Source organism: Uloborus diversus, chromosome 6 (assembly GCF_026930045.1).
Source record: "Uloborus diversus isolate 005 chromosome 6, Udiv.v.3.1, whole genome shotgun sequence".
Lineage (NCBI taxonomy): Eukaryota > Metazoa > Arthropoda > Arachnida > Araneae > Uloboridae > Uloborus > Uloborus diversus.
Genome location: NC_072736.1, coordinates 2,349,835 through 2,373,724, shown reverse-complemented (window position 1 = coordinate 2,373,724; position 23,890 = coordinate 2,349,835). Strand labels below are relative to the sequence as shown.

At 36.9% G+C, this 23,890-nt stretch overlaps 1 protein-coding gene across 1 annotated transcript in view; it reads left to right on the top strand.

The window, feature by feature from the left end:
* LOC129224146 (rhophilin-2-like) overlaps window positions 1-23,890 on the top strand; it is a 59,737-nt gene that overhangs the window by 2,545 nt on the left and 33,302 nt on the right. The window contains exons 3-6 of the mRNA XM_054858561.1: window positions 6,922-6,997; window positions 11,896-11,973; window positions 20,944-21,068; window positions 21,532-21,640. Coding sequence (XP_054714536.1) covers window positions 6,922-6,997; window positions 11,896-11,973; window positions 20,944-21,068; window positions 21,532-21,640 — 388 coding nt within the window. The remainder of the gene's footprint in view (window positions 1-6,921; window positions 6,998-11,895; window positions 11,974-20,943; window positions 21,069-21,531; window positions 21,641-23,890) is intronic.

Genomic DNA, 23,890 nt, shown 5'->3' with positions numbered 1-23,890 from the left:
TCTGCATGTCAGCAAAACATATATCTGCAAAATGCGTAAACGCTGTCTTACATTACTCTTCAAAACTCGCTAAATTCGGCAACTTTTCTTATTTTGGAAGTCTTTAAGACTTCATGTTGATTACAGCAACACGAGGGTAAATAATGTATGCATCCAGAAACATGTTTTACTACGCTCCTTCGATTTCTACTTTTTTCATTATTGCACTATCGTATGGTTTCCTGATTATTTGCGTGTCAAATGTTATAGCTTTAAAAAACCAGCGAAGTTATCCTGTAGACAAAACTAAGACTTGTTAAATGCGGAACAATATCCAGAAAAATTAAATCTTGAAACACCGAGTTAATAGATCAGGAGCTAGTAGGGAGAGCGGTCATATAACGATTCCTTAACTTTCACAAAATTTGCTCAACTCAGAAACTTTTTGCTCAACGCAAAAATTGGATGACGAAGTTTGTAGAAATTCTCTGCTTGTACAGCAATTGCCCTTTAACCCTTGCGAATGTTCAACGTGAATTTTTCTTTTGGGTGTTGCGTTTCTAGAGGGCCTCAAATCATTCAATTAAATCTGCCTTCTGGAAAAAATTTAATTTGCTCACGTTGATAAATTTTTATTCTAAATTTAGCTAACAGTCAAACAACGCACATTGTTTCAATTTTTTGAGACTCATATCGCCTAACATCCCTTCTCCTTTTCCTGTTTTAAAATTGTTAGAATCATTACTGTCTGGCGAATGCCCGAAAACCAAAGAGTTGGTATCGAACCCTGAACTTTTGCTGTGGCAACTTGTTGCCTTTATCCACACAGCCACAAGAAATTTCACACGATTTCAGCAAATAATATTAAATGAAGGATGATTCCGTTTTAAGAGAGTTTTTTTAATTAAAACTAGAAAGTCGTCCGTCAACATTTTAACGAAGCCATTGCCTGTTTGGTGATACTTTGATAGTTGAAATTTTAACCCTAACTCCTGTGGATTAACCCTAAGCTCCAGTAGATAGCGTTCATAGTTGACCCCTTTTTCGTTTCTTCATTCGTTTGGAATGAGTCTTACCAGTAAAACAGTTAAGTTACCGGATCGAGTTTAGCCTTGTCACAATAAAAGCCTTTCCCTGCATGTTAAACATTACCAAAACACATTATCAAATTATCATGCCGTAGCGCGAGTTTTACTAGTTGAAACAAGCGGGTTACTCGATCATCGGCTATTATTTATATGAGGGTGGGTAGTGAAGTGGGAAAATTTAGCAGTTATCGATTGATGCAAAAAGAAAAATTGAATTTTGACCTCTTGAATTCAAATTATGTTTTTCGCAATCACGAGTGTGTGTGTGGGCATGTGTGTTTATGTGTGTGTGTGGGGGGTGTGGGCTTTTGTGTAAGGGGGTATGTGTATGTGTGTAGGCATGTGTGTTTGTGTGTGTGAAGGTATGAGTGTGTGGGTAGTTGTGTGTATGAGTGTTTGTGTGTGGTGGGGAATGTGTATGTGTGTGTAGGCATATGTGTTTGTGTCTGTGTGCAGGCATGAGTGTGATGAGTGTGTGTGTATGTGTAGGTGTCTGTATGTATGTGTAGGTGTCTATATGTATGCGTGTGTGTGTATGTATGTATGTGTTTGAGTGTGTTTGTGTGTATGCGTTTGTGTATGTGTGTAGGTGTATGTATTTGTGTGTGTGTGTAGTTGTGTATGTATGTGCGTGTGTGTAGCATATGGATGCAACCTGGAGACGGTTTTCGCTATAGGAGCAGCATCGTGAGGAGCCGGTCGACGGTGATGCTGCAGAGGGTGCTGGTGGGAAAATAAAATGATAGCGCATCAAAACAGTCAAGTGAAAACAATAAGCAATCGTGATTGCTCAAAAAAACCGTTTGACACATGTTTTACATGTATGCTGTAAATGGAGAAAAAAAATAGGTACGTACGTATTATAACATCGACTTTTTTCGCCAAATAAAAAATCGCCATTTTGCGACAGACCGGCATTGTTGGAGGCCCTTAACCTACTCGACTCATTTTGAAAAACCTTCAGACGGAGATAAGTGCATTTGGCAAAATATTTTCTCAATTTTCATTTAGCGAAAATTTTGATTTTGGGAAAATGATTGACGGAAGGACACACAAGTACCAAAAATGTTTCCTAGTTCATCATTGCAAAACGTTTCACCTATTAAAAACATTTAAAAAAAAGTTATATTTCAAAATTTGGTGTTATCACTGAAGAACATTACCCAAAGCAGGGAAAGTTTACCAACTGATCATATGAATTTAACTGCGCTTCGCATAAAAATAGTTTTCTAATTTTATATGTGATACATTTTATTCAAGTGCTCCATAATTCAATCCCTGCTGTGCCTTTCTTTTTATGACATTGTAATCAATTCCAACCAATCAGCAGATGGCTAGAGTGAGATAACCACGCCCCGTTGACTCGCGCACATCATTATTTTAATTGCTCCTTAACTCAATATCGAAGAAAACATTTACATCCGGGTAATTGGAAACCTCAACGGGTTATTCGATCTTTGGAAATCGACTTTGATACTTTTAAAGAGCCTCCAACAAAAACTAATCTCGCTCTTGGATCTTTCTGTGGCCATTACCTATTTTGAGCGAACGTATCCATCTTTTTTCTAATTTTGTCCGTCAAGTAGCGAGTCAATTTAGATAATTGATTCACACTGATGATGACTCAAAGAGGTATAGCAACTTTTGTGTTGTCATTCTACGTAACGCTATAAATAAAGCGGATTTGTTAGCTTATCGTGGTTTCATCTAAATTGGAATTCTTTTAATGGTTGCAGAAAAATTATTTCTTACGCAGATAAGTACTAAGCTCTTTATTTATCTTTGCAGATGTAATGAAAAATTTGTCTAAATTATTCCTCGGGTTGTTCACACCTAATTAAAACTATTATCTGGTCCTAATAATTGGATTTATTAGTCTGTCTTTTATGTATACAATAAATTGAAGCTCTAAATGATATGTCTAATCTGGAAAACCAGCTAAGGGGTTGGTTTTGTTGTTTAATCAATAACTGCAAGTAAATAATGAAACAGCTATTAGTTGCAGCAACGATAACATTGTGAAGGCTATGAAAAGCCAAATCATACTATTAAGTTCGCTGCCATGTTAGTTTTGACGCAACTGTAGTTGCAGCAATGCTGTAATGTACAGTAGGGTGGGCCGAAATAAGCCGAAAAACATTTTTTTTTCGAAATCAATTTTTGGATAGCGCGCAAAAGTTGCGTAGTGAGCTAGTTAGCACTCACAAAAAATTTCTTGAATATTAAAAAATATCTAGCCGGCGCTATTTGACACTGAAAAACCGTAAAAAAAGAGAAAAATGAATTTTTGTCGAAATTTTTTTAAAAGAATTAAATTCCAAATATTTTGCTGGAATACACTGAAAATGTTATATAATAAGCCAGTTCGAGCCCATAAAATATTTCATTGATTTTAATGAGCATTTAACCGCTCCTTTCCGACATCAAAAATTGGAGAAAAATGAAAAAATATTGAATTTCTTTAGAAACCAATGTGGAAATTATTTTTCAAAATTAAATCATAGACAAATTAATTAAATAGCACTATTAATCATAGCAATTATTATCACGCAATAGTATCATACATTTTCCAGAATTACATATATAGATAATAAAATTTTAAAACAGAAATCTTCAAATTTGATTTATAATACCTCAAGCATAATGAATATTATATTTTGGAATAATATTGTCCCTTGTTATCAAATGATGGAAGTTCTTTCCTAGCTTGAAGTTCGGCATGAATGTATCCATCTCGTGCTGTTTCACCACGAACTTTTATTGCAGCTTCGGTTATTAGTTTCACACAACGTTCCACAGCTTGAACTCGTGACAGGGAAATTTCTCGAAAGTAAACTCTGTAGAATGTTCTTTGCACATTTCTTTCCATCGTTGGTCTTTTAGATGCATTGTAAGAGGTGGCTCTGTCTTACAACACAGTTTGCCTAATCAACTAAATCAACATAATCAACGGCTTCAAAATTGAGTTTAGGACGCTTAAAAAATTGTACACCATCCGAGCTCTTCGTCTTCTTATTTCTAGAGTTCAGAATGCGCCTAACAGCTAATTCCCGAATGTATTTTCTTGAGTCAAACAACATTGTCAACAGTAGCTGTTCAGGACGAGCGAAATATGCTATACTTGAGAGAACTTTGAAAATTATCTCCTTGACGTTGTCTGGAAACTGCCTTCCAAGAGAAATCATTTTCTTAAAATGTTGGGCACCGTACTGGCAGTTCGGTTTCATTTTTATTTCAAACCACATGGAGCATAAACTAACATTACATACTTTACAAGCATTGTAAGATTTTCTGATGGAGTTGAAGTGCCTATACACAAGCGTAACAAACGGTTTGCAGTTGTCAGCCATCGCGCATGACTGAGTTTGCCTGGGCTACAGTCAGCCACGCTTGAAGGACAACTACCATCTTTTACGGCAAGACAGATTCTATACAAATATTGTTGTGCAGTACTTAAATTTTTTACATCTTCCATGTCCAAAACCAGAAGATTGCAGTCAATTTTATCAAATTTGACCACCGGATTTTTTTCACAATCTCTAAGAAGTTGTCCGATAGCTCCAGAATATGAATGTGGTCCCTTTGTGCAACCGTCCAATTCCAGTATAAGATGCCTCAGTGGCAACTAATTGTAGACATTGGACACAAGAGAGGAGTCCTTTAATTGCTTAACTCCCAGCTGTGGAGGTGTAGAATTACAGCATTTCTTGTCAGGTAAGAAACGGCTTGAGAAAAAGAATACTTGCGTTCAATTCATTGGTCAGTTTAAAGGACTTCAGAGGATTCACATTTTTTCAATACTCAAGGGCTCTATTTGTCAAACATATATAAAATACGTGAAGTACACCGCCAGCTCAGTCATTTCCAGCCGAGGACTGCAGTTTCGTGCTTATTAGCACTCATCAGCCCGGCATAGGAAAGTGACTGAGCTGGAGATGGAAAACCATCGCTTTAGCCCTGGCTAATGGGCGGTAATTTACTGAATATATATAAAATAGTTATAAAATAATCTTAGGAATAATAGAAGTAGTTGAGCGCCGTTTATTATCCAGGAGAAACAATTGGAACCGAAGATTAAAAAATTAGCATCTTATGTAACTATTTCTTTTTTTTTTTTTTTTTTTTTTGAGTGCGTGCATTTTTTAAAATTGGCGTACAAATGTCGCATAAAATTGATTGAATTTTCACTGTTTTTTCAAAGTAACGTATTGCGTAACATTTCAGTACTTACTTATTTCGAAACTACTTTTTTTTCTTTTTTCCAATGTTTCAGTCTTAAAAGAGCGTAGCTAAATATTCTACGAAATGTATAAAAGTATTTGAGGATTCCAACTATATCACTGACAGATACTTCTAATGTTTGCTGAAACTGGCGTCAAACTTTTATTTTTGACCCCCCCCCCCCCTTTTTTTTTTTTCAAGGTCAAATAGCGCCGGCTAAATATTAAACAAATTTAGCGAAATTTTTTTTGGGTAATAACGGGCTCACATAGCAACTTTTCCGCACTATCCAAAAACAGATTTCCAAAAAAAGTTTTTTCGGCCCACCCTAATGTACAGTCCTTTTTAACCAATTTTAGACTTATTCAAAAAAGATTTTGTAAGAAAAAATTGATCCAAATATAAAGCAGCATATTCAGAGTGAAAAATGAAATGATCATTCATATAATGGGGTCGTTTCCAAAATTTTTCTGAAAGAGCATGCTTAAAAACATAGGATCTGACCATTTTTTAAATAATTTCTTTAAGTTTAATATTTTTAAAAAATTACTTACATCGGTGCTCTTTCATCGTTTAACGCTTCTGTCGATGACATCACAAATGATGAAATGCCATTCTGTGTTGCCATTCATAGTGCAAAATATTTAATTCGCATCTTTACTCACGTGTATTGGCAACGATATGGTTGGTAGCAAGCGTAGAGCGCAATTTTAATTCGCTGCTTGATTATCATAACGTGGAAATGTAGTAGAAAGATGCGCCAAATTGCATCATTTGTGACGTCATAAAGACCACGACTTGTTTGAAAAAGCGAACATTTAAAAAAATTAATTAAAAAAAAAACTGTTGGGAAAATGCAAGTATTTTCTGGGTCCATGTAATTTTTTTTGCTCATTCTATCCATTTCAATGACTAAAAGTAGTACTTTTGACTGAAGGAAACCACCCCATTGCAAAATTGCACTAAAAAGTTTCTAAAAATGGGTGCATTCATTAATGAAAGTAATAAACTTTAAATTCATTTTTTTTCAACATAAATGTTTACTTTGAGCAACCTTTTAGTTAAGAGCGTGATTTCAATACGCAAAGAAAATGATAAGCTGCCGTGCTAAGCACAGCTGTGGTATCTGCACATTTTGCCAAAATTGAGTTATTGTCACCGGATGGTTATTAGTAATTTAGTTTACATAAATCTCAAGTGTTTTGGCGGTTTGTGAAAGCGAAATATTAAAAATATGAGATGAACAATTTGGGTCCTTATTTTCACTTGTAGCATACGGATGTGAACAACAAAATGAGCGCTGCTTCTGTGGCAGGTTTTATCCGCAAACCCCCTATGATAGTAACCCAGTGATTTACTTGTAAGCCGAACGGATCTGAAGGCCCTTGAGCAAAAGTTGGGTTAAGTGTTCTCTGAGTATACGCCACTCCCTAATTTAGAAGTATCGAACAATAGAAATATTAAATGACTCAAGTGCGTCGTCAGTTCCTCAGAAAACGATTTAATTACTACATTTTTTTATGTACTGATTCTTAACTCAATAAAATTAGCTCCCCATTTTGACCGTATTAAGTATTATGGATTTTCTTTATTATTACTATTATTTGCACATTAACTGGTTGTTTTTTTCAAGCTCTATACCGACGACGCCAATGGTACCCCTTGGGCTGAAAGAGACCAAGGAAATAGATTTTAAAGAACCATTCAAGGTAAATAAATCTTTTTCTAATTTATTTTCTATGAAAATTTGTTTTATTATTATTTTTTTTCAGACAAAGTCATCAGTCATCATATTTAAAAACTTTCTGGGATTAGAAAACCTTTTAAAAATTCCTTTTAGCGAAGTTGTCTTTATGTTAGAATATGTATCTATGAAAATATTTTAACTCATCCTATCATCATCAAGGACTAGGCAAAAGGCCTATTCCGGCTTCTTGGTCCAACCTCCCCTCTACGGTCCAAACACCGTTTTCTAAACCTTTTACGGTCTAACTTGTCTTTTGGCTTGTAGTAGAACGCGGTTCTGAGAAATATTCTTCGTTTCATTCGTTAGACGCTATCTCTCCAACCAATTCGCAACTCCAGAGCTCGAATACGCTACCTTGCAGTGATTAACAATACTACCGAAAAAGTAAAACATTCCATTCCACGTGTTTTCTTTGGGGTAAATTACAGGCTTCAGACAGTTTGTGGTGTAATGTAATTTCAGAAGAATAGAAAAGAAAACTTCCCACAAACACGATGAAAAATTACTGTCATTCACAAAGCGTCAAAGCAAGTTATAAGTTACGGCATTTGTTTGTTTTACCTTTTTCATCCGCCATTAGACAGTGACTGCAGCGCCCCCTATAGTTTACTGGAGTTGCGAATGCGATATTTATTAATTTTACTACTTCATTCCTTATGTTATCCATAAGTGTAACCACCTTTTATAGATCTTAGGTACCGCACCTCTGCTGCCTGTAGGACCAGATTATGGGCACGTGGGACACAGGCCCAGGGCACCAAATGTAATTCTTGCCCAATTTCATCAAAAGTTACAATCGTCCTCTAGCTACCTGGATTCTACTTCTGTCTTGAGCACTCAAGCATATTTTATTAAAATTTTATGTTACCCGTGTGTAAGTGTTTGTTACGCATTGAAGCCATCCCGCTCTTACTCCAAAACAATTCAAGAAAAAACTGGGTTTTAATAATGATATTTAGGTCTTAGAAAAAGCAGTATGAGTCTTGAGATATAAATAAAACTTTATACAGTAGACTCTCGTTTTATGCAGGTTTATTTTACGCGAATTTGATTAAACGCGGTTTAAAATTTGACACCTTTATTTCACTTTTCGCGGATGAGTTTTGATTTTATGCGGATGCGGCATTGCAAACAGATAAAATTTTCCCCTCATTCAAAACCGAAACTCCTGAGATTGAAAATAACACTTAAAAATATACATTTTGGCTTACTAATAAGAGACCTTGGGCTACTGGAGACATTTTTTGAGGTTGGTTCCGGAGCTCTTTCCAGACTTTAAGTTTTAAAGATCACAAAGTTCAGAGCTCACTGGAAGAGCTTTTAGAACTTGCAAAAGAAAACGAAATTAACGAGGATACCGACATCGATGACACACAACCAAAAAAGCCTTTCACATTGAAAATTTTGAGCCATTCTTTGACAATGGCAAAGAATCTTTCTGATTTGTTAGTGAAGGAAGATCCCGTCATGGAAACGACGCGTTTGATCATGGAATGCTCTACAAAGAACTACAGAGAAAAATAATTAATGACTGCCAAAAGAATAATCATAATCAGTTCTTTTATGTAAACACTAAGTTAATTCACTTTTTCTTTAAGCACGTTGTGCATATGTATCGGAACAGTTACACATAAAACCTATCTTTAATAATAATAAAGCTGAAAGTCTCTCTGTCCGGAGGATGTCTGGATCTCTGTGACGCGCATAGCGCCTAGACCGTTCGGCCGATTTTCATGAAATTTGGCACAAAGTTAGTTTGTAGCATGGGGGTGTGCACCTCGAAGCGATTTTTCGAAAATTCGATGTGGTTCTTTTTCTATTCCAATTTTAAGAACAAAATTATCATAAGACGGACGAGTAAATTGCGAAATTATCATAACGTGGAACCGTAACATGGGCACAAGCCAATTGCCGAGATGCGAAATTATCATAACGTGGAACCGTAACATGGGTACAAGCCAATTGGCGAGAAATTTCACCATACATTATTTGTAAATATACAGGCGAACCAAAAGGCCTTTTAATTTTTCTATTACGGGCAAAGTCGTGCGGGTACCACTAAATATATACACTGGAATGAGGTTTTTTGTTTTCGACTATGGAACCTAGCCCATATTTTAACACTAATATTAAGTCTTCATTTTAAAGGTTTTGATTTTCGTGGCATTTTCGTGGAACGTAACCCCAACGTCAAATGAGGGTCTACAGTGATGACAACGTTTTTTGACAATGGAGAAATAAGCTGATCCCAAAGGAAGGAAGAAGTTTCCAGCGCAGCGCAGTGCTCGAATTTTGAACAGTAGCGTAACTTCAAATTTTCGCCCCCCCCCCCCCTCCCAGCAATATCCGATTTTGGGCCTCCTCCTAAAAATTGTATTAATCTATACGTTTAGTACAATCGCGAAGTCCATTTAGTCATCCCGAGGTTAAAACACTGGGAAGGGCGGGGGGCGAGTAGGTCGCAAGTTTGGCAGACTCCGAATATATATATATATATATATATATATATATATATATATATATATATATATATATATATATATATATATATATTATAGCGAGAGAAATGAAGCAGGTTCAGTTTCTGGTTAAGAAAGGGCTCATTACTTGAATATGAGACACAGAAATCAAGAGAATTCGTCACATACAGGGTTGTCATTTCAAATTTTTCCGGAAGAGGGGGGGGGGGGAGCAAAGGGCGTACATTTTTTTAACCGGAAAACAAAAAACACGCTCATTTTTATGTTAAAATCTACCAGCAGAATTTTTTTCAGTAGTTTGCGACGCAATTGTAAAATCTGCAAGATAAACTGATATTAGTTAAATCGTTAAATCTAAACGAGCACCGAGCAATGTTTAAAAATAAGTTGCTAAACTTGAAAAATACACGGGCTCATGAGCAGAAAAAAAGGCATTTGCCATGAATGTAATATGCAAAAGCTCTATTGTTGTTGTTGCATGCCCCCATGGTCAGCAGTGCTAGACCAGGTCCATGAGTTTGTTTACCCTCAAGAAATCCAGCACCGTCACTGGGTCTTCAGTCAAATCCCTCCTGGAGAGCCCCAGGCACGACAGTATATGGTCAGGCGAAGTCTGCTCAACGGAACATTTGGAACAAGTCTGAAAGGTCTACCCCTCCGAAAATTTTAAAGTTTTAAGATGTCCACTACGAAAACGGGCAAGAGTAGTTTGTTCCTGTCTGTCAAATCCAGGGGCCAGGGAGCCACCAAGTCGTGAACATCTGTACCAACGGTGTTCTGGCTGTTCTGTACCAATGGTGTTCTGGCTGTTCTGTACCAATGGTGTTCTGTGTCTAAGGAAACCAAACCACAAGCTGAAGACTTGCACTTCCCTCAAAATCAAGGGTTACAACATATAGCTATAGGGTGGATGGACAGAGCATGAGTGGCGGAGGATTGACTTTTCTTCTCAGAGACATCAAATATCGGAGTATAGATATAAAAAAAAGCTCTATTAAATACTGCAGGTAAAGATAAGAGTAGCTCGTTTTTGTATTGTATTTTCTTTCTTTTTCAAGACGTGAAATTGCTTTGTAGAGTTTCTTTTGTCTCCCATATCTCACGATGCTGAATGTTTTTTGTAAATACAAAGAAGAAAGTACGATTGATTAAAATTTTTTAATCGTTTTTTTTCTGATTTTCACTGAAGCGGCGGGGACGTGAAATATGTATGTGGGCCGGGCACGATAAAAATAATACCCACCGGTTGGCGTCTCATAATTAGAGGATTCTACTCGCCGGTCTCTGATCGGCGAAATCAATTTCAAATCTCTACTGGTCGCGGATCAAAAAGAAAAGGTGGGGGGGGGGGGGGGTAGTACTCTGGTCTCGGGATGTTTCAGCAGATCAACGACATTAGAGCGTTACTGGTTTTTCTGATTACTATCCGCCCACGTAATAATGTTCTCTAGTTCCAAGAAATCAAATCGTTCTAATGGCGTTATTTTATTCTTTTTCAAAAAGAAGTATCGAAGACTTTCCCAGGAGTCTGAAAAATAAAAGGAGGTGAAGGGAAATTGTTATTCAGAAACTCATCAACTTTGAATGTAAACACTGAAGCTGCAGCAAAAATAAAAACGCTCGCTTTCGCGAAAGTAATTTTTTACTCTTTGATTTTGCTTCGAAATTAATAGCTTTTGAGATATAACAGAAGAACTGAAAAAAAAATTATAATGTAAAATCAAAGTTCATGGCGTGTTTCCTTGGCATCGCGTCGTCTTGAAATTCCTAAGAGCTATGGGGGGCAGTCACGGATTGAAAGGAGGAGAGGTGGGGGCGATCGCTTTTTTTTTTTTTTGGTCCATTTTTTGTAGTCAAACTTTGTACATTGTACTCCTTTTCAATTTTATGAGCGGCGAAGTGCGGGGTAGTACATACATACATTTAGAATCGCGCATCAGCCAATGAGAGCTCACAGACAGTTGACGACCTCCTCTAATGCGCCAATTAGGTAGCTAGTAAATATGACGTTCTTTCCGTTAATTCGGTTTTTCTTGGTTTTTCATTCATGAGACGTGACATCATTGTCAAGAGACATTATTAACATGCATAGCTTAAAAATTGTACAGCAAAATAGGTAATGTCTTCAATTACTCTCTCTTGAAACGTAGCCTGCCACAACTTCTGTTTAAAAAAATATCTTACGGAACAATAGTTGGAGATATCTTGTTCTTATACATACTGAAAGAGTTTTTTTCCTTCATTTATTTCAATGCAAAGCCCAAAACCGGCAAACGGTGCAGCTACACCCTTCCTGCACTAGAGGTCTTGTTATTTTGTTTGCTATGATAACGGTACGTCCCTGCCTCAGGTTAAATATCTCATAATGTTTCTTCGACAGGACTTCATCTTAGAGCACTACAGCGAAGACGACACCAAATTCGACAGCGCCATCCAACAGCTCAATAAAATCCGACAGGTAAATGCATTTCATTCAATATCTTCTTCTTTCTCTCTCCCAATATTTTTCTTGAACGGTTTCGCTGGAAAAACGAGCTGATGTGTGCATCACATGACTTCTTTTTACTCCAATTTAATGTCATTTTCTCATTATTGGCAGTTTTAATATGATTCATTAGTTTCCTCTCTAAATATCACACACAATGGCCAAATTAAAACATACATACATACAAAAAATAAATTTTTTTTTAAATTTTTCACCAAGTTGCCGACAAAACTCGGCGACCAAAAGACTGGCGATATATCGCCAAGTGTCCACCAAATTATAACACCACGTGAGTTTACATCGAAATTAACAATGATTCAAGGAGCAAAAGACCCCCTTTGGAGCATACGAATGCAACCAAAAAGGAAGGTGCACAACTAGACCCCACTAGGAGTCTACGTACCATATTTCAATTTTCTAGGACATTCCGTTCTTGAGTTATGCGACATACATACGCACATACATACGTACATACAGACGTCACGAGAAAACTCGTTGTAATTAACTCGGGGATCGTCAAAATGGATATTTCGGGTGTCTGTACGTTCCTAGGCACGTATCCACGTGTGGTCGGGTTGAAAAAAAACTCCACATTAATTTGGGGGTAAACAAAATGGAAATTAAGGCCGATTTTTGGGTGAAAATTTTATCGCGAATACAGTACTTTCTTTTTTGTAAAAGGAAGTAAAAACCTTAAACATGGTTCAACAACTGATCACGAAATTGGTTCAACATATCACTAATATAACGGTATTTGAAGCAGTATAAAATTAGTTAAACTGATCACCAATATCATGCTGGCAAATAAATTATTACTACGGGACAAACCTAACCTGGCAACATTGGAAAGGCAGCCCAGATCCGAATCACAGCATTACGACTCGCCCAGGAGAGGTTTGCCCCATAGACTAATAATAAGAATAGACTGAGCTATGGCAACCCTTTTGGTGCTCATAAACCAAACCATGTGACTGGTGGATATCCTAGCAACAGCGGGCGTTGATCGTAGCAGACGATCAACGCCCGCGAGAAATAAAATAAATAGAATTGATGGAACTCGGAAGAATGATCTTTTATGGAGTCCGATTTGTAAATTTGTTATTCTAAGTTGGAAATATTTTGTTAAGATAGTGAGTTTTTCGTTTACATAGTACTGTGCATTTTCTTTAATCAATTTCAATAACTCTCTAAGCAATTAAAGATGCAAGCGCTCAAAAAGAACCGGCAAACGGTAAGATTTTTACCTACAATTTCAATTTAAGATTCCGATTATTACATTTTTGCGTTAACGCAAAACGTTTACGCCATTACGTTCACGCCAACGCTGACGTAGCAGTTCCAAATAAAATAAAAGTTACCGAAAACTGTGATCAAAAACTAATTACTAATGTCAAAATAATCCATAACTAAAAGAAAAACAGTTCAATCTCTGCACCTGGAAAAAAAATTATAATGAAAACACATTACGTCTTAAAATACATGTCGAGTGCCAAACTATAGATAATCCTGCCATCTAGCAACCATGCTGCCAAAGTTTTCGCCAAGCCTCCCACCAGTCACATGATGTATCCATGAACCAATTTTTTCATCAGCAAGTCTGGGAAAGCTCGGTTTACTCTTATTATTAGTCTATGGTTTGCCCCAACTATAGATTTAATGAATGCCTTGATGAAATAATAATGAACTTAATTTTTAACAGTGTGCTTGAAAAATCTCAAAAAAGTTATTTGTTCAAGCATTGTATTAAATTTCATATTAATGAAAATATAGCAAAATATCAGGGCGTGCACAGAAATTTCGGGACTCGTCACAAATGACTTTTACGGGCCCCTCCATATTGTTTATCCCTTCGAATCTACTAAAATTTCACCCCTCATTTCAAAAAACTCGGGCCCCCGTCAGCTCTGGCCAATAGGTGTCCCTTCTTCTCCCCCCTGTGCACGCCCCTGCAAAATATTCATGTACCTGCTACCGATACATCGATAAAGACTTTGCTTTACAAGCATTACATCTACAATAACATTGTTTAATTTATTTTACGCATGAATTAATGAGAACACTTTATATACACATGGCAATGTGTCAACTTGTTGTAATAATGGTGGACGAATGTTTTTACAAGGTATACGGATAGAAGTCACGAAAATGTTTATGAAATGAGGAGATCACTGAATGCAATTAATATGGCATGAGGAATGTCGGTAAATTTTCAATATAATACTTCTTTTTTTTGAGCAATCACGATTGCTTATTGTTCTCACTTGACTGTTTTGATGTCCTTTGATTTTATTTTCCCCCCGCCTCCCTCTGCAGCACCACCGTCGGCTGGCCGCCTCACGATGCTGCTCCTCTCGCGAAAACCGTCTCCAGGTTGCGTCACTTACTTGCCTACACTTACACACACACACCTATACACACGCATACATACAGACACCTACACACAAGCGTACATACAGACACCTACACACACCTACACACAAGCGTACATACAGACACCTACACATACGCGTACATACAGACACCTACACACACGCGTACATACAGACACCTACACATACACACACACCTACACACGCGCGTACATACAGACACCTACACATACACACAACTACCCACGCACACACACAAACACACATGCCTACACACATACACATACCCCCACACACAAACAAACATACACCCCCCATACACACAAACACAAATACGCACGCTTACACACACACACACTCGTGATTGCGAAAAACTCAATTTGAATTCAAGATGTCAAAGTTCAAATTATTATTATTATTATTTATTTTATTTTTTGAGCAATCACAAATTGCGATAGTTTTTACTTTACCGTTGAATGACGTTCGCGTCCTTTGATTTTTGGACCGCCTTCCTCCTACCTCCATGCACCACCGTCGACCGACCCCAGCAAGAGCTGCTCCTCCAGTGAGATCTGTCTCCACCAGCAGCACTGTCCACCGGAATCCGCTCCTACTGGGCGGTTGCATCCCTATCCTACACACACACACGCACACGCCTACATGCACACGTCTAGACACACCCCTAGTAGCACAATCGATTGGGAGATGGTTGGCCAACGGTAGGCATGTCCGCTTTGATAACTCTTACGTAACCATTTGCCAACGAAGGGCCAAAGATCTGCTACATTGCATAGCAATTTCCCAACGATGGCCTATCGAAAATATTCACGGTTGGCCCAAAGATGCCCAGAAACTGTAAGAAAACATTCTCAACGTTCATTGCCGACCCTCCATCCCCTACCGGTTTGTACCATTAGCCGCCGTTGGTCAACCATCTCTTCACCGTGCGTGTTGCTTGGGCCACACCATTCACACCTACACACACACACACTCGTGATTGCGAAAAGCATAATTTGAATTCAAGATCTCAAACATTCAAATTTTCGGTTTTTTTTTTTTTAATTTTTTTAACTTATTGGGTTTGTAAGAGAGGAAAATGCATGCCTGATTTGAATTTTTACACACTCCATACATGTTTGACGGTATCATTTTCGAACCTACTTGTAATACTCTATTACAACAACGGATATTGGATCTGCACCTGATTTGAATTTTTACAAGCTCCGTACATGTGGAGCGATATCATTTTCGAACCTACTTGGAACATTCTATTACCACGACGGATATTGGATCTACACCTGGTTTGAATTTTACATTCTCCATACATGTAGGGCGATATCATTTTCGAACCTACTTGGAACATTCTATTATGGCAACGGATATTGGATCTGCTCCTGGTTTCAATTTTACATTCTCCATACATGTAGGATGATATCATCTTCGAGTCTACTTGTAATACTCTATAACCGCAACATACATTGAATCCAGGGACTGATTTACGGTGGGGCATTCGGGGCCCGGGGCACCAAAGGAAAGGGAGCACCAAATTTCTGTCATCATTTTTTTTTTTTTTTTTTTTTGGAGCAAAAAGACATGCAAAATGACAGAAAAAACTCCAAAACAGTTTTATGATGGACAATGTGAAGAAGGCATATTAGACTCTAAGCAAAGTTTCAAGGTTTCCTGCTTTTATGTAATCAGTGATAATTTGATTACAAAACAAAAAAATTCAGGATGTCAGCCTATGATGGCATATTAAAGAAATTTTCTTGCTTGTTTGAATGCGACAAGCAAAATATTCGAGAAAGTGCAAAACATCTTTAAAAATCTTACTCCTGTGATTTGGAGGAATCCTTTCCTGATGAATTTATTCATATTAGTTTCATTTCAATTATCGGGAAAGAAAGATCAGTCACCGAAAAGTAAAAAAAAATCCATAAACTTGGTAAATGGATACTTTTGTAAATGTAGATACATTTCCTGAAATTCTTTTTGACTTTGCCAATATCCAATTGTAGTGGAGAACGATCATTTTCGCTATTGAAGAGAACTAAGTGTCCTTTGCGTACTCTCATTACTGATAGTAAATTATCTTCATTAGCTCTATTATTAATAGAAGGAAGTTTGACCGCAAAACTTGGTTATAAGGACATTATAGATGAATTTACTGCAAGAAAACAAAGGAACGCAGAAAGCACATTATGATTTACCTTAACCATCATAGTTTCTCCATCTGCGATTGTAAAAAAAAATTCTTATATGAAAATCAGGAATTGATTTTAGTTTTCCTTCTATCAAAATTACCTTCATATTTTTGTGTGTGGGGGGGGGCACCATATTTGTCAGTGCCCCGGGGCACCCAGGTGTATTATAAATCGGTCCCTGATTGAATCTACACCTGATTTACGTACAGATGACGTTGTCTTCAACAGCAAAGCGATTGAAAGTGGTAACTGCACAAGGCATCCCATAACGTACTTCATAGCCGGACACGAGACTTCCAACGATGTTGCTTGCCTTGTGCCAGATATCTTTAAAGGAAAGTGAAGCTCTGCTGGATGCTTTCGGTTGGCGGCCATGCGCGACAAATGCTCTTATGCGTCTTCACGTGCTGTTGAGCACCTTCCTGCGGAAGAAAGGGAGGCCTCCAGGAGGGGTATTTCAGGAATGGAAAAGAACACTTCCCTCTCTGTAGCATTTTCGAGTTTTTTTTTTTTTTTTTTTTTGTTTTTTTTTTTTTTTTTTTTTTTTTTTGAGCAATCACGATTGCTTATTGCTTTCATTTGACTGTTTTGATGTGCTGTCATTTTATTTTCCCGCTAGCACCACCGTCGCAGAGTCACCGTCGACCGGGTCCTCACGATGCTCCTCCTATAGCGAAAGCCGTCTCCAGGTTGCATCCATATGCTACACACACGCGCCTACATACACAACTACACACACACACAAATACATACACCTACACACATACACAAACACATACACACACACAAACACATACACACACACAAACACATATACACACTCAAACACACACACATACATACAGAAACCTACACATACACACAGACACCTACACATACACACACACCTACACACAACTACCCACACACTCATTCCACTCATGCCTACACACAACTACCAACACACTCATCACACTCATGCCTGCACACAGACACAAATACATATGCCTACACACATACACATTCTCCACCGCACACAAACACTCATACACACAACTACCCACACACTCATACCTGCACACAGAAACAAACACACATACACATACCCCCTACACACAAACACCCCTCCCCATACACACACATAAACACACATGCCTACATACACACTCACACTCGTGATTGCGAAAAACATAATTTGAATTTAAGATGTCAAAATTCAAATTATTATTTTTTTTCGGTGCTTGGGTCTACCTGAAAAGAGAAACTTATTTATATTATCATTTGCTGGATGGATCGGACCGATAAATCGATTCGCTTAAAAAGTAATGAAATCAGACCAGGGCGGCTGCGAAACACTTCAAATTACTGAGCCACCGTGGGCAATGGGAAGACAAGTTAGGTGCCAACCGACATCGATTAAAATATTCTCTTAAATTATTGAAATGAAGTTACGGCAGACAGACCGTATTCACAATAAAATGACAAATGAGCTCAAACTTGGAATATTCTGATCCATTTTGTCGATTCCCGAGTTAATTACAACGAGTTTTCTCGTGACGTCTGTATGTACGTATGTGCGTATGTATGTCGCATAACTCAAGAACGGCAAGTCCTAGAAAGTTGAAAATTGGTACGTAGACTCCTAGTTGTGCACCTCCCCTTTTGGTTGCATTCGGGAGTTTCTAAAGGGGTCTTTAGCCCCTTTTTGGGGGGAAATTATTAATTTCGATGTAAACTCACGTGGTGTTATAATTTGGCGGGCACTTGGCAATATAACGCCAGTCTTTTGGTCGCCAAGTTTTGTCGCCAACTGGGCGACAAATTTAGCGATTTGTTTTTAAAAATCTGCGAACGTTACTGTTCTGTTCTGATCAAGATCTGTTCTGTACTCAGAATCTGAGAACGCTCACTTCTCGTTATTCTCTGAAGAATAAATTTTAACATTTGAACAGCAAGGTATTTTTTACCATATTTATCAACTTTTTAGAAGTATTTGACTGTAAATCATTTGTTGTTTTTACTTCCTTTTACCAAAAAGGAAGCATTGTATTCGCGAAAACATTTTCACTCAAAAATCGGCCTTGATTTCCATTTTGCTCACCCCCGAATAAATATTGATTTTTTTTCCAACAAGACCACACCTGGATACATGCCTAAGAACGTACAGACACCCGAAGTATCCATTTTGAGGATCCCCGAGTTAATTACAACGAGTTTTTCTCGTGACGTCCGTATGTACGTATGTATGTGCGGATGCGTGTATGTGTGTATGTATCTCACATAACTCAAGAACGGTATGTCCTAGAAAGTTGAAATTTGGCACATAGACTCCAAGTGGGGTGGGTCTAGTTGTCCACCTTCTCTTTTGGTTGCATTCGGATGTTCCAAAGGGGGTATTTTACACCTTTTTGGTGTAAAATCATTGTTAATTTCAATGTAAACTCAAGCGGTGGTATAATTTGGCAAACACTTGGCAATATATTGCCAAGCTTTTGGTCACCAACTTGGCGACAAATTTGGAGACTTTTTTTTTTTTTAATTTGGTTTCAGTTTGGCCACTGTTGGTGATATTTAGAGAGTAAACAATTGAATCACATTAAAACTGCGAATATTAAGAAAATTTATCTGTATAAAACGTTTTCTTTGCTTCGGTTCGCAACAGACTTGGAATGAAAGTATTAAATGTGTTTTTTTGCTCACTCCGAGGCACTATTATCTTTAAATTGGAGTAAAAGGAAGTCATGTGATGCACACATCAGCTCGTTTCAATTAAAACCCAATGGTTTAACGACATCTGAACAGAAGCTTCTTGTCGGATTTTTATGTTTATAAGCTAACTTCACATCTTTTTGCATTGAAAAACGAGCTGGTGTGTGCATCACATGACTTCCTTTTACGCCAATTTAATGATAATAGCGCCTTGGAGTAAGCAAGGAAACACTAAATATTTTCACCCCTAGTTTCTTGTGAACCGAAGCAAAAAAAAACATTTTAAACAGATTTATTTCCTCATTAATGGTAATTTTAAAGTGATTCAGTGGTTAACTCTTTATATATCACCAACATTGGCCGAATTAAAACCAGATTTAAAAATTTAAAAAAAAAATCGCCAATTTTTTTTGCCAAGTTGGTGACAAAACTTGGCGGCCAAAAGCTTGGCGATATATCGCCAAGTGTTTGACAAATTATAAAACCACTTGAGTTAGCATTGAAATTAACAATGATTTCCCCCAAAAAAGGTGTAAAAGACCCCCTTAGGAACATCCGAATGCAACCAAAACGGAAGGTGCACAACTAGATCCCCACTAGGAGTCTACGTACCAAATGTCAATTTTCTAGGACATACCGTTTTTGAGTTATGCGAGATACATACGCACATACGTACATACACACATACGCACGTACATACAGACGTCGCGAGAAAACTCGTTGTAATTAACTCGGGGATCGTCAAAATGGATATTTCGGGTGTCTGTACGTTCCTAGGCATATATCCACGTGTGGTCGGGTCGAAAAAAAAAACTCAACATTCATTTGGGGGTGAGCAAAATAGAAATTAAAGCCGATTTTTGAGTGAAAATTTTTTCGTGAATACAATACTTCCCTTTTCGCAAAAGTAAGTAAAAAGGTGCCTAGTAACTCAGAAAAAAGACATCTGCATTTTTAATAAATTTGTGCTTTTTTAACGCTGTGGTTGATTTTAATTTTACTGTTAGCGCAAAGATATTTATTTATTTATTTATTTATTATTAATTTCATAACTTATAATAAAAATTAAATTAATATTTTCAACCACATATGGCATGTTTTCATCATGTCAGATCAACGACAATACAGGAAATAATAGCATTGATTTTTTTTTAAGTTAGAAAATACAATTTGTTGCAAGTATTTGTTAATTCAAACGGTTGTTCACTTTTTTCTCTTGACATATGGAACATTCATGGCTCAAGTGGATCAAGATTTGAGAAAAGCAATGTTAAAGTTTATTGCAACTTGAACCCTCAAAGAGATTTAGGGGATCAACTTTTTTTATTATTATTATTATTAAGACTAACTAAAATAGGGATTTTAATTTAAAAATCGATAACAATAATTCAGTTAGGAATTCCATTTTTAATTCAGAATATACGAAATTGATTTACTTTGATCCTGTATCTATAGTAGTAAGTATCAATTTCGGAAACTTCACTCGTTATCGCTCCAAAAATACACAATGGACACATATCAATCCACACAGAACATGTTTTTTATAACTTTGGTCTTGATTTACTAAATTTCAGAACTCTTCATATATTGATTTTTGTGATTACTGAATACGGACCATCCAATCATCAGGCAACCATGCTGCGAGCAATTTAGTCGTGTCATGCTTCTTCTTTTCTTTTTAGGCCATCAGGACCCCCTCCCGTGATTCCTCTGGGGTGAAGTTGCTCTTCCAATATTACAACCTCCTGTACTTCATCGATAAAAGGTTTTTTGCCTCCCACAGAAACCTGGGCCTCCATTTCGAATGGTAATCCCCGATTCTCTTATTCTAACTACAATCTAATGAAATTATGTTGAACAGTTATTCCAAGATCTTTTAGCAGGTGACGAAATCAAGAATCTTGTTCAATTTTATACAAAATATTTTATTTACACGTATTTATAGTTTCCAGAAGTAATTGAAACAAAATATTCAACTCCTATTGTTTCCACTATGACGAAGTAGTCAAGCATAAATTCTGCACTCCCATCAGGAAAAATAATAGCATTCAAATCTAAAAAGTTGAAAAGATATTTTACAAAATAAGTCATTGGTTCAATAAGTCCCGCGTTTTGCGTCGCTAATGAAAGTAGTCGATTTTTAATCTAGCAAAAGTTTTAATTTTATTTGAAACAAAATTAATGCGTCATTGGAACCTCTTTAATATCTGTTAAGTTAGAAGATTTTTTTTTTTTAAATTTGTGAATAATACTTTTCCTTTTTCTTTTAGGTTCGACAGTTTGACGGGTCTTCCTAGTATGCAGAAAAGTATTGCATTCGAAAAAGCTAGTGTACTTTTTAACATAGCAGCCCTATACACCCAAATAGGCGCAAAGCAAGTAAGTTTATACTGAAAATTTTATTTTTGCAACAAAACCCGATTTGACTCGAGTTTTCTTCAATATGTCACAGCTAACCATCGGTATTTAAAACTAGGTACAAGGGTAAGCAAAGTTGTAAACAATGAATGCACAGTGTTTCACCTGTCTACCAGAAGGATTAGTCCACAAAAAAAAGAGTTCGAATTTCAAGTTGTTCAATGCCTTTGAGAAATCGCAAAATTAAACCATCATAAATGAACCTGATTTTAAACATTTGATCTCCAATTGAGCGATTAATTTGAGCAGACGCCTTGAAACTTGAAATCCTGAGCGTCCAGTCTGTGTGAGACAGCTTTGCATCTGGGATCAAGATAATTTAATTACTTTGATTCAGCTTGAAACCTCCAATCTCTGCCATGTAGAATCACCTTGTAACCGCTTGAGGTTGAATATAAAAGACGACACATTCTTTTGTAGCATCTTCAAAGTGATATGTTATAACCTGCATTGGAATTTAATCTTTATACATCTCGCTTTGCCGAGACGCATATAAGCAACCTTTACCCAGCTAGGGACTTAGTAATAGTTGTGGGACTCTTGATTGGCCAGCCGACACGAAAGCTCCACCCATGTTTTTTTCTACATCCAACGCATGTGAACAAATTTTGTTCCTCAAAAGTTCTGATTTCACGTTTGAATGTTCTTAACTTCTTCCCTTCGAATAATGTCTAAAGATCTTGTTTCTAAATGAAACAATAATTACAGCTTTCAAAAAAGCTATGAAGGAGATGGATGACGGTTTTACGACGAAAGCCAATCAAGCAGTCTCCAAGTTTTTACACGGCTACTTATTTGATTTTTTTTTAATTACTACACTGTCGTGTAGTTTCCTGGTAAGAGCTTAAACTTCTATCTGTTGAAATATCTGGTGTAAACTTTTATTTGTTGCACAAGAGTCTGTTTTTCCCCTCTTGAACAAAGAGGAATTCCCGGAGAAAGCGCAGCAAGTATAAAATTTGTCACAATCTGCACTATTGGCTGTACTGTCAATCATGGGGGGATTTTATCACAGCTCTGCCATGGGCAGGTAAAGGGCAGTAACTGCAAGTTTTTCATTTTGCATTTTTTTTTTTTTTGCATTTTTGTCATCTGTTGTACGTTAACTTTATTGTACAAGCTTGCTTATTTAGTTTCCGCTGAAAAAAGGGCACGAAAAAAACATCTCATTCAAACATTTCCCTACTGTTAGTATTGAATCAACACACATTTCTTCAAATATCTCGAGAACTCATTTCTGCAGATACTGCCGTTTACCTGCACACGGCAGCGCTGCAGTGTCAATAGGGAAGTTTTCGATTTTTCAATTATGCTAGAGGACCCGACAGACGTTGTTCTGTTCAAACTTTGTAAGTTGAAAAGTTGAAAAAAATAAGTAAATAGAAAATATGTTAAGTCGCTTGGTGTCAGAATGCGTATATTTATTATAACTTGATTTGTCTAGTGCCCACTGATCAGTTGTTTTATCAACTATTTTTTCTCGCGTACTTGAAAGATCTTCATAGATTGTATGGTTTGTTCCTTCAGACATACTCAAAGGATAAAAATTATCCTCAGATATTAAGTATAAAAAGCTAACTACCCATCTAAAAAAAAACGGGAAATCCCGCTGCAACGTCCCCCATATGAAAAAGAATAAAACAATATGGATATCGTTTAAAAAAAATGATAAATGTAAAAACAGTTCCCTGAATTAGCGAAAATCACCCCCCCCCCCCCTTTAAGATGTAAAATAAACACGTTCTTCAACTAAGATGACTAAACACTCTTTAAAAACCAAAAAACAATTCTTTGCAATTTAAAATAATTCACCAAATGAACACAAAATACAACAAATTACATTAACAGTAGTAAACAAATAATCACGCAACTCTATTGTTATGGCCAATGTCGCCAAGCCACCACGTTCCTGTAATCCAGTCGATCTGTGAGCGATTCGAACGATGACCGATTAGCGGTCCCATCTTTTGAACGAAAACTTCACATATTTGCCTAATTTGTTCTTTCCACCAAAGATAAAAATCTTCCACTTCACTGATCTTGTGTGTACAGAACTACCCTGATGTAATTTATCTAGACAAAAAGAAAATTTGTTTCATCTTCAAATTCCACCATGTTTTCCTTTAAAAATGTACTGATTAGTTTGATAATCTTTAAAGTATTCTTGCCATTGGTGCCAAAACTCAGATGGATTTGAACCGAGAAACAAAT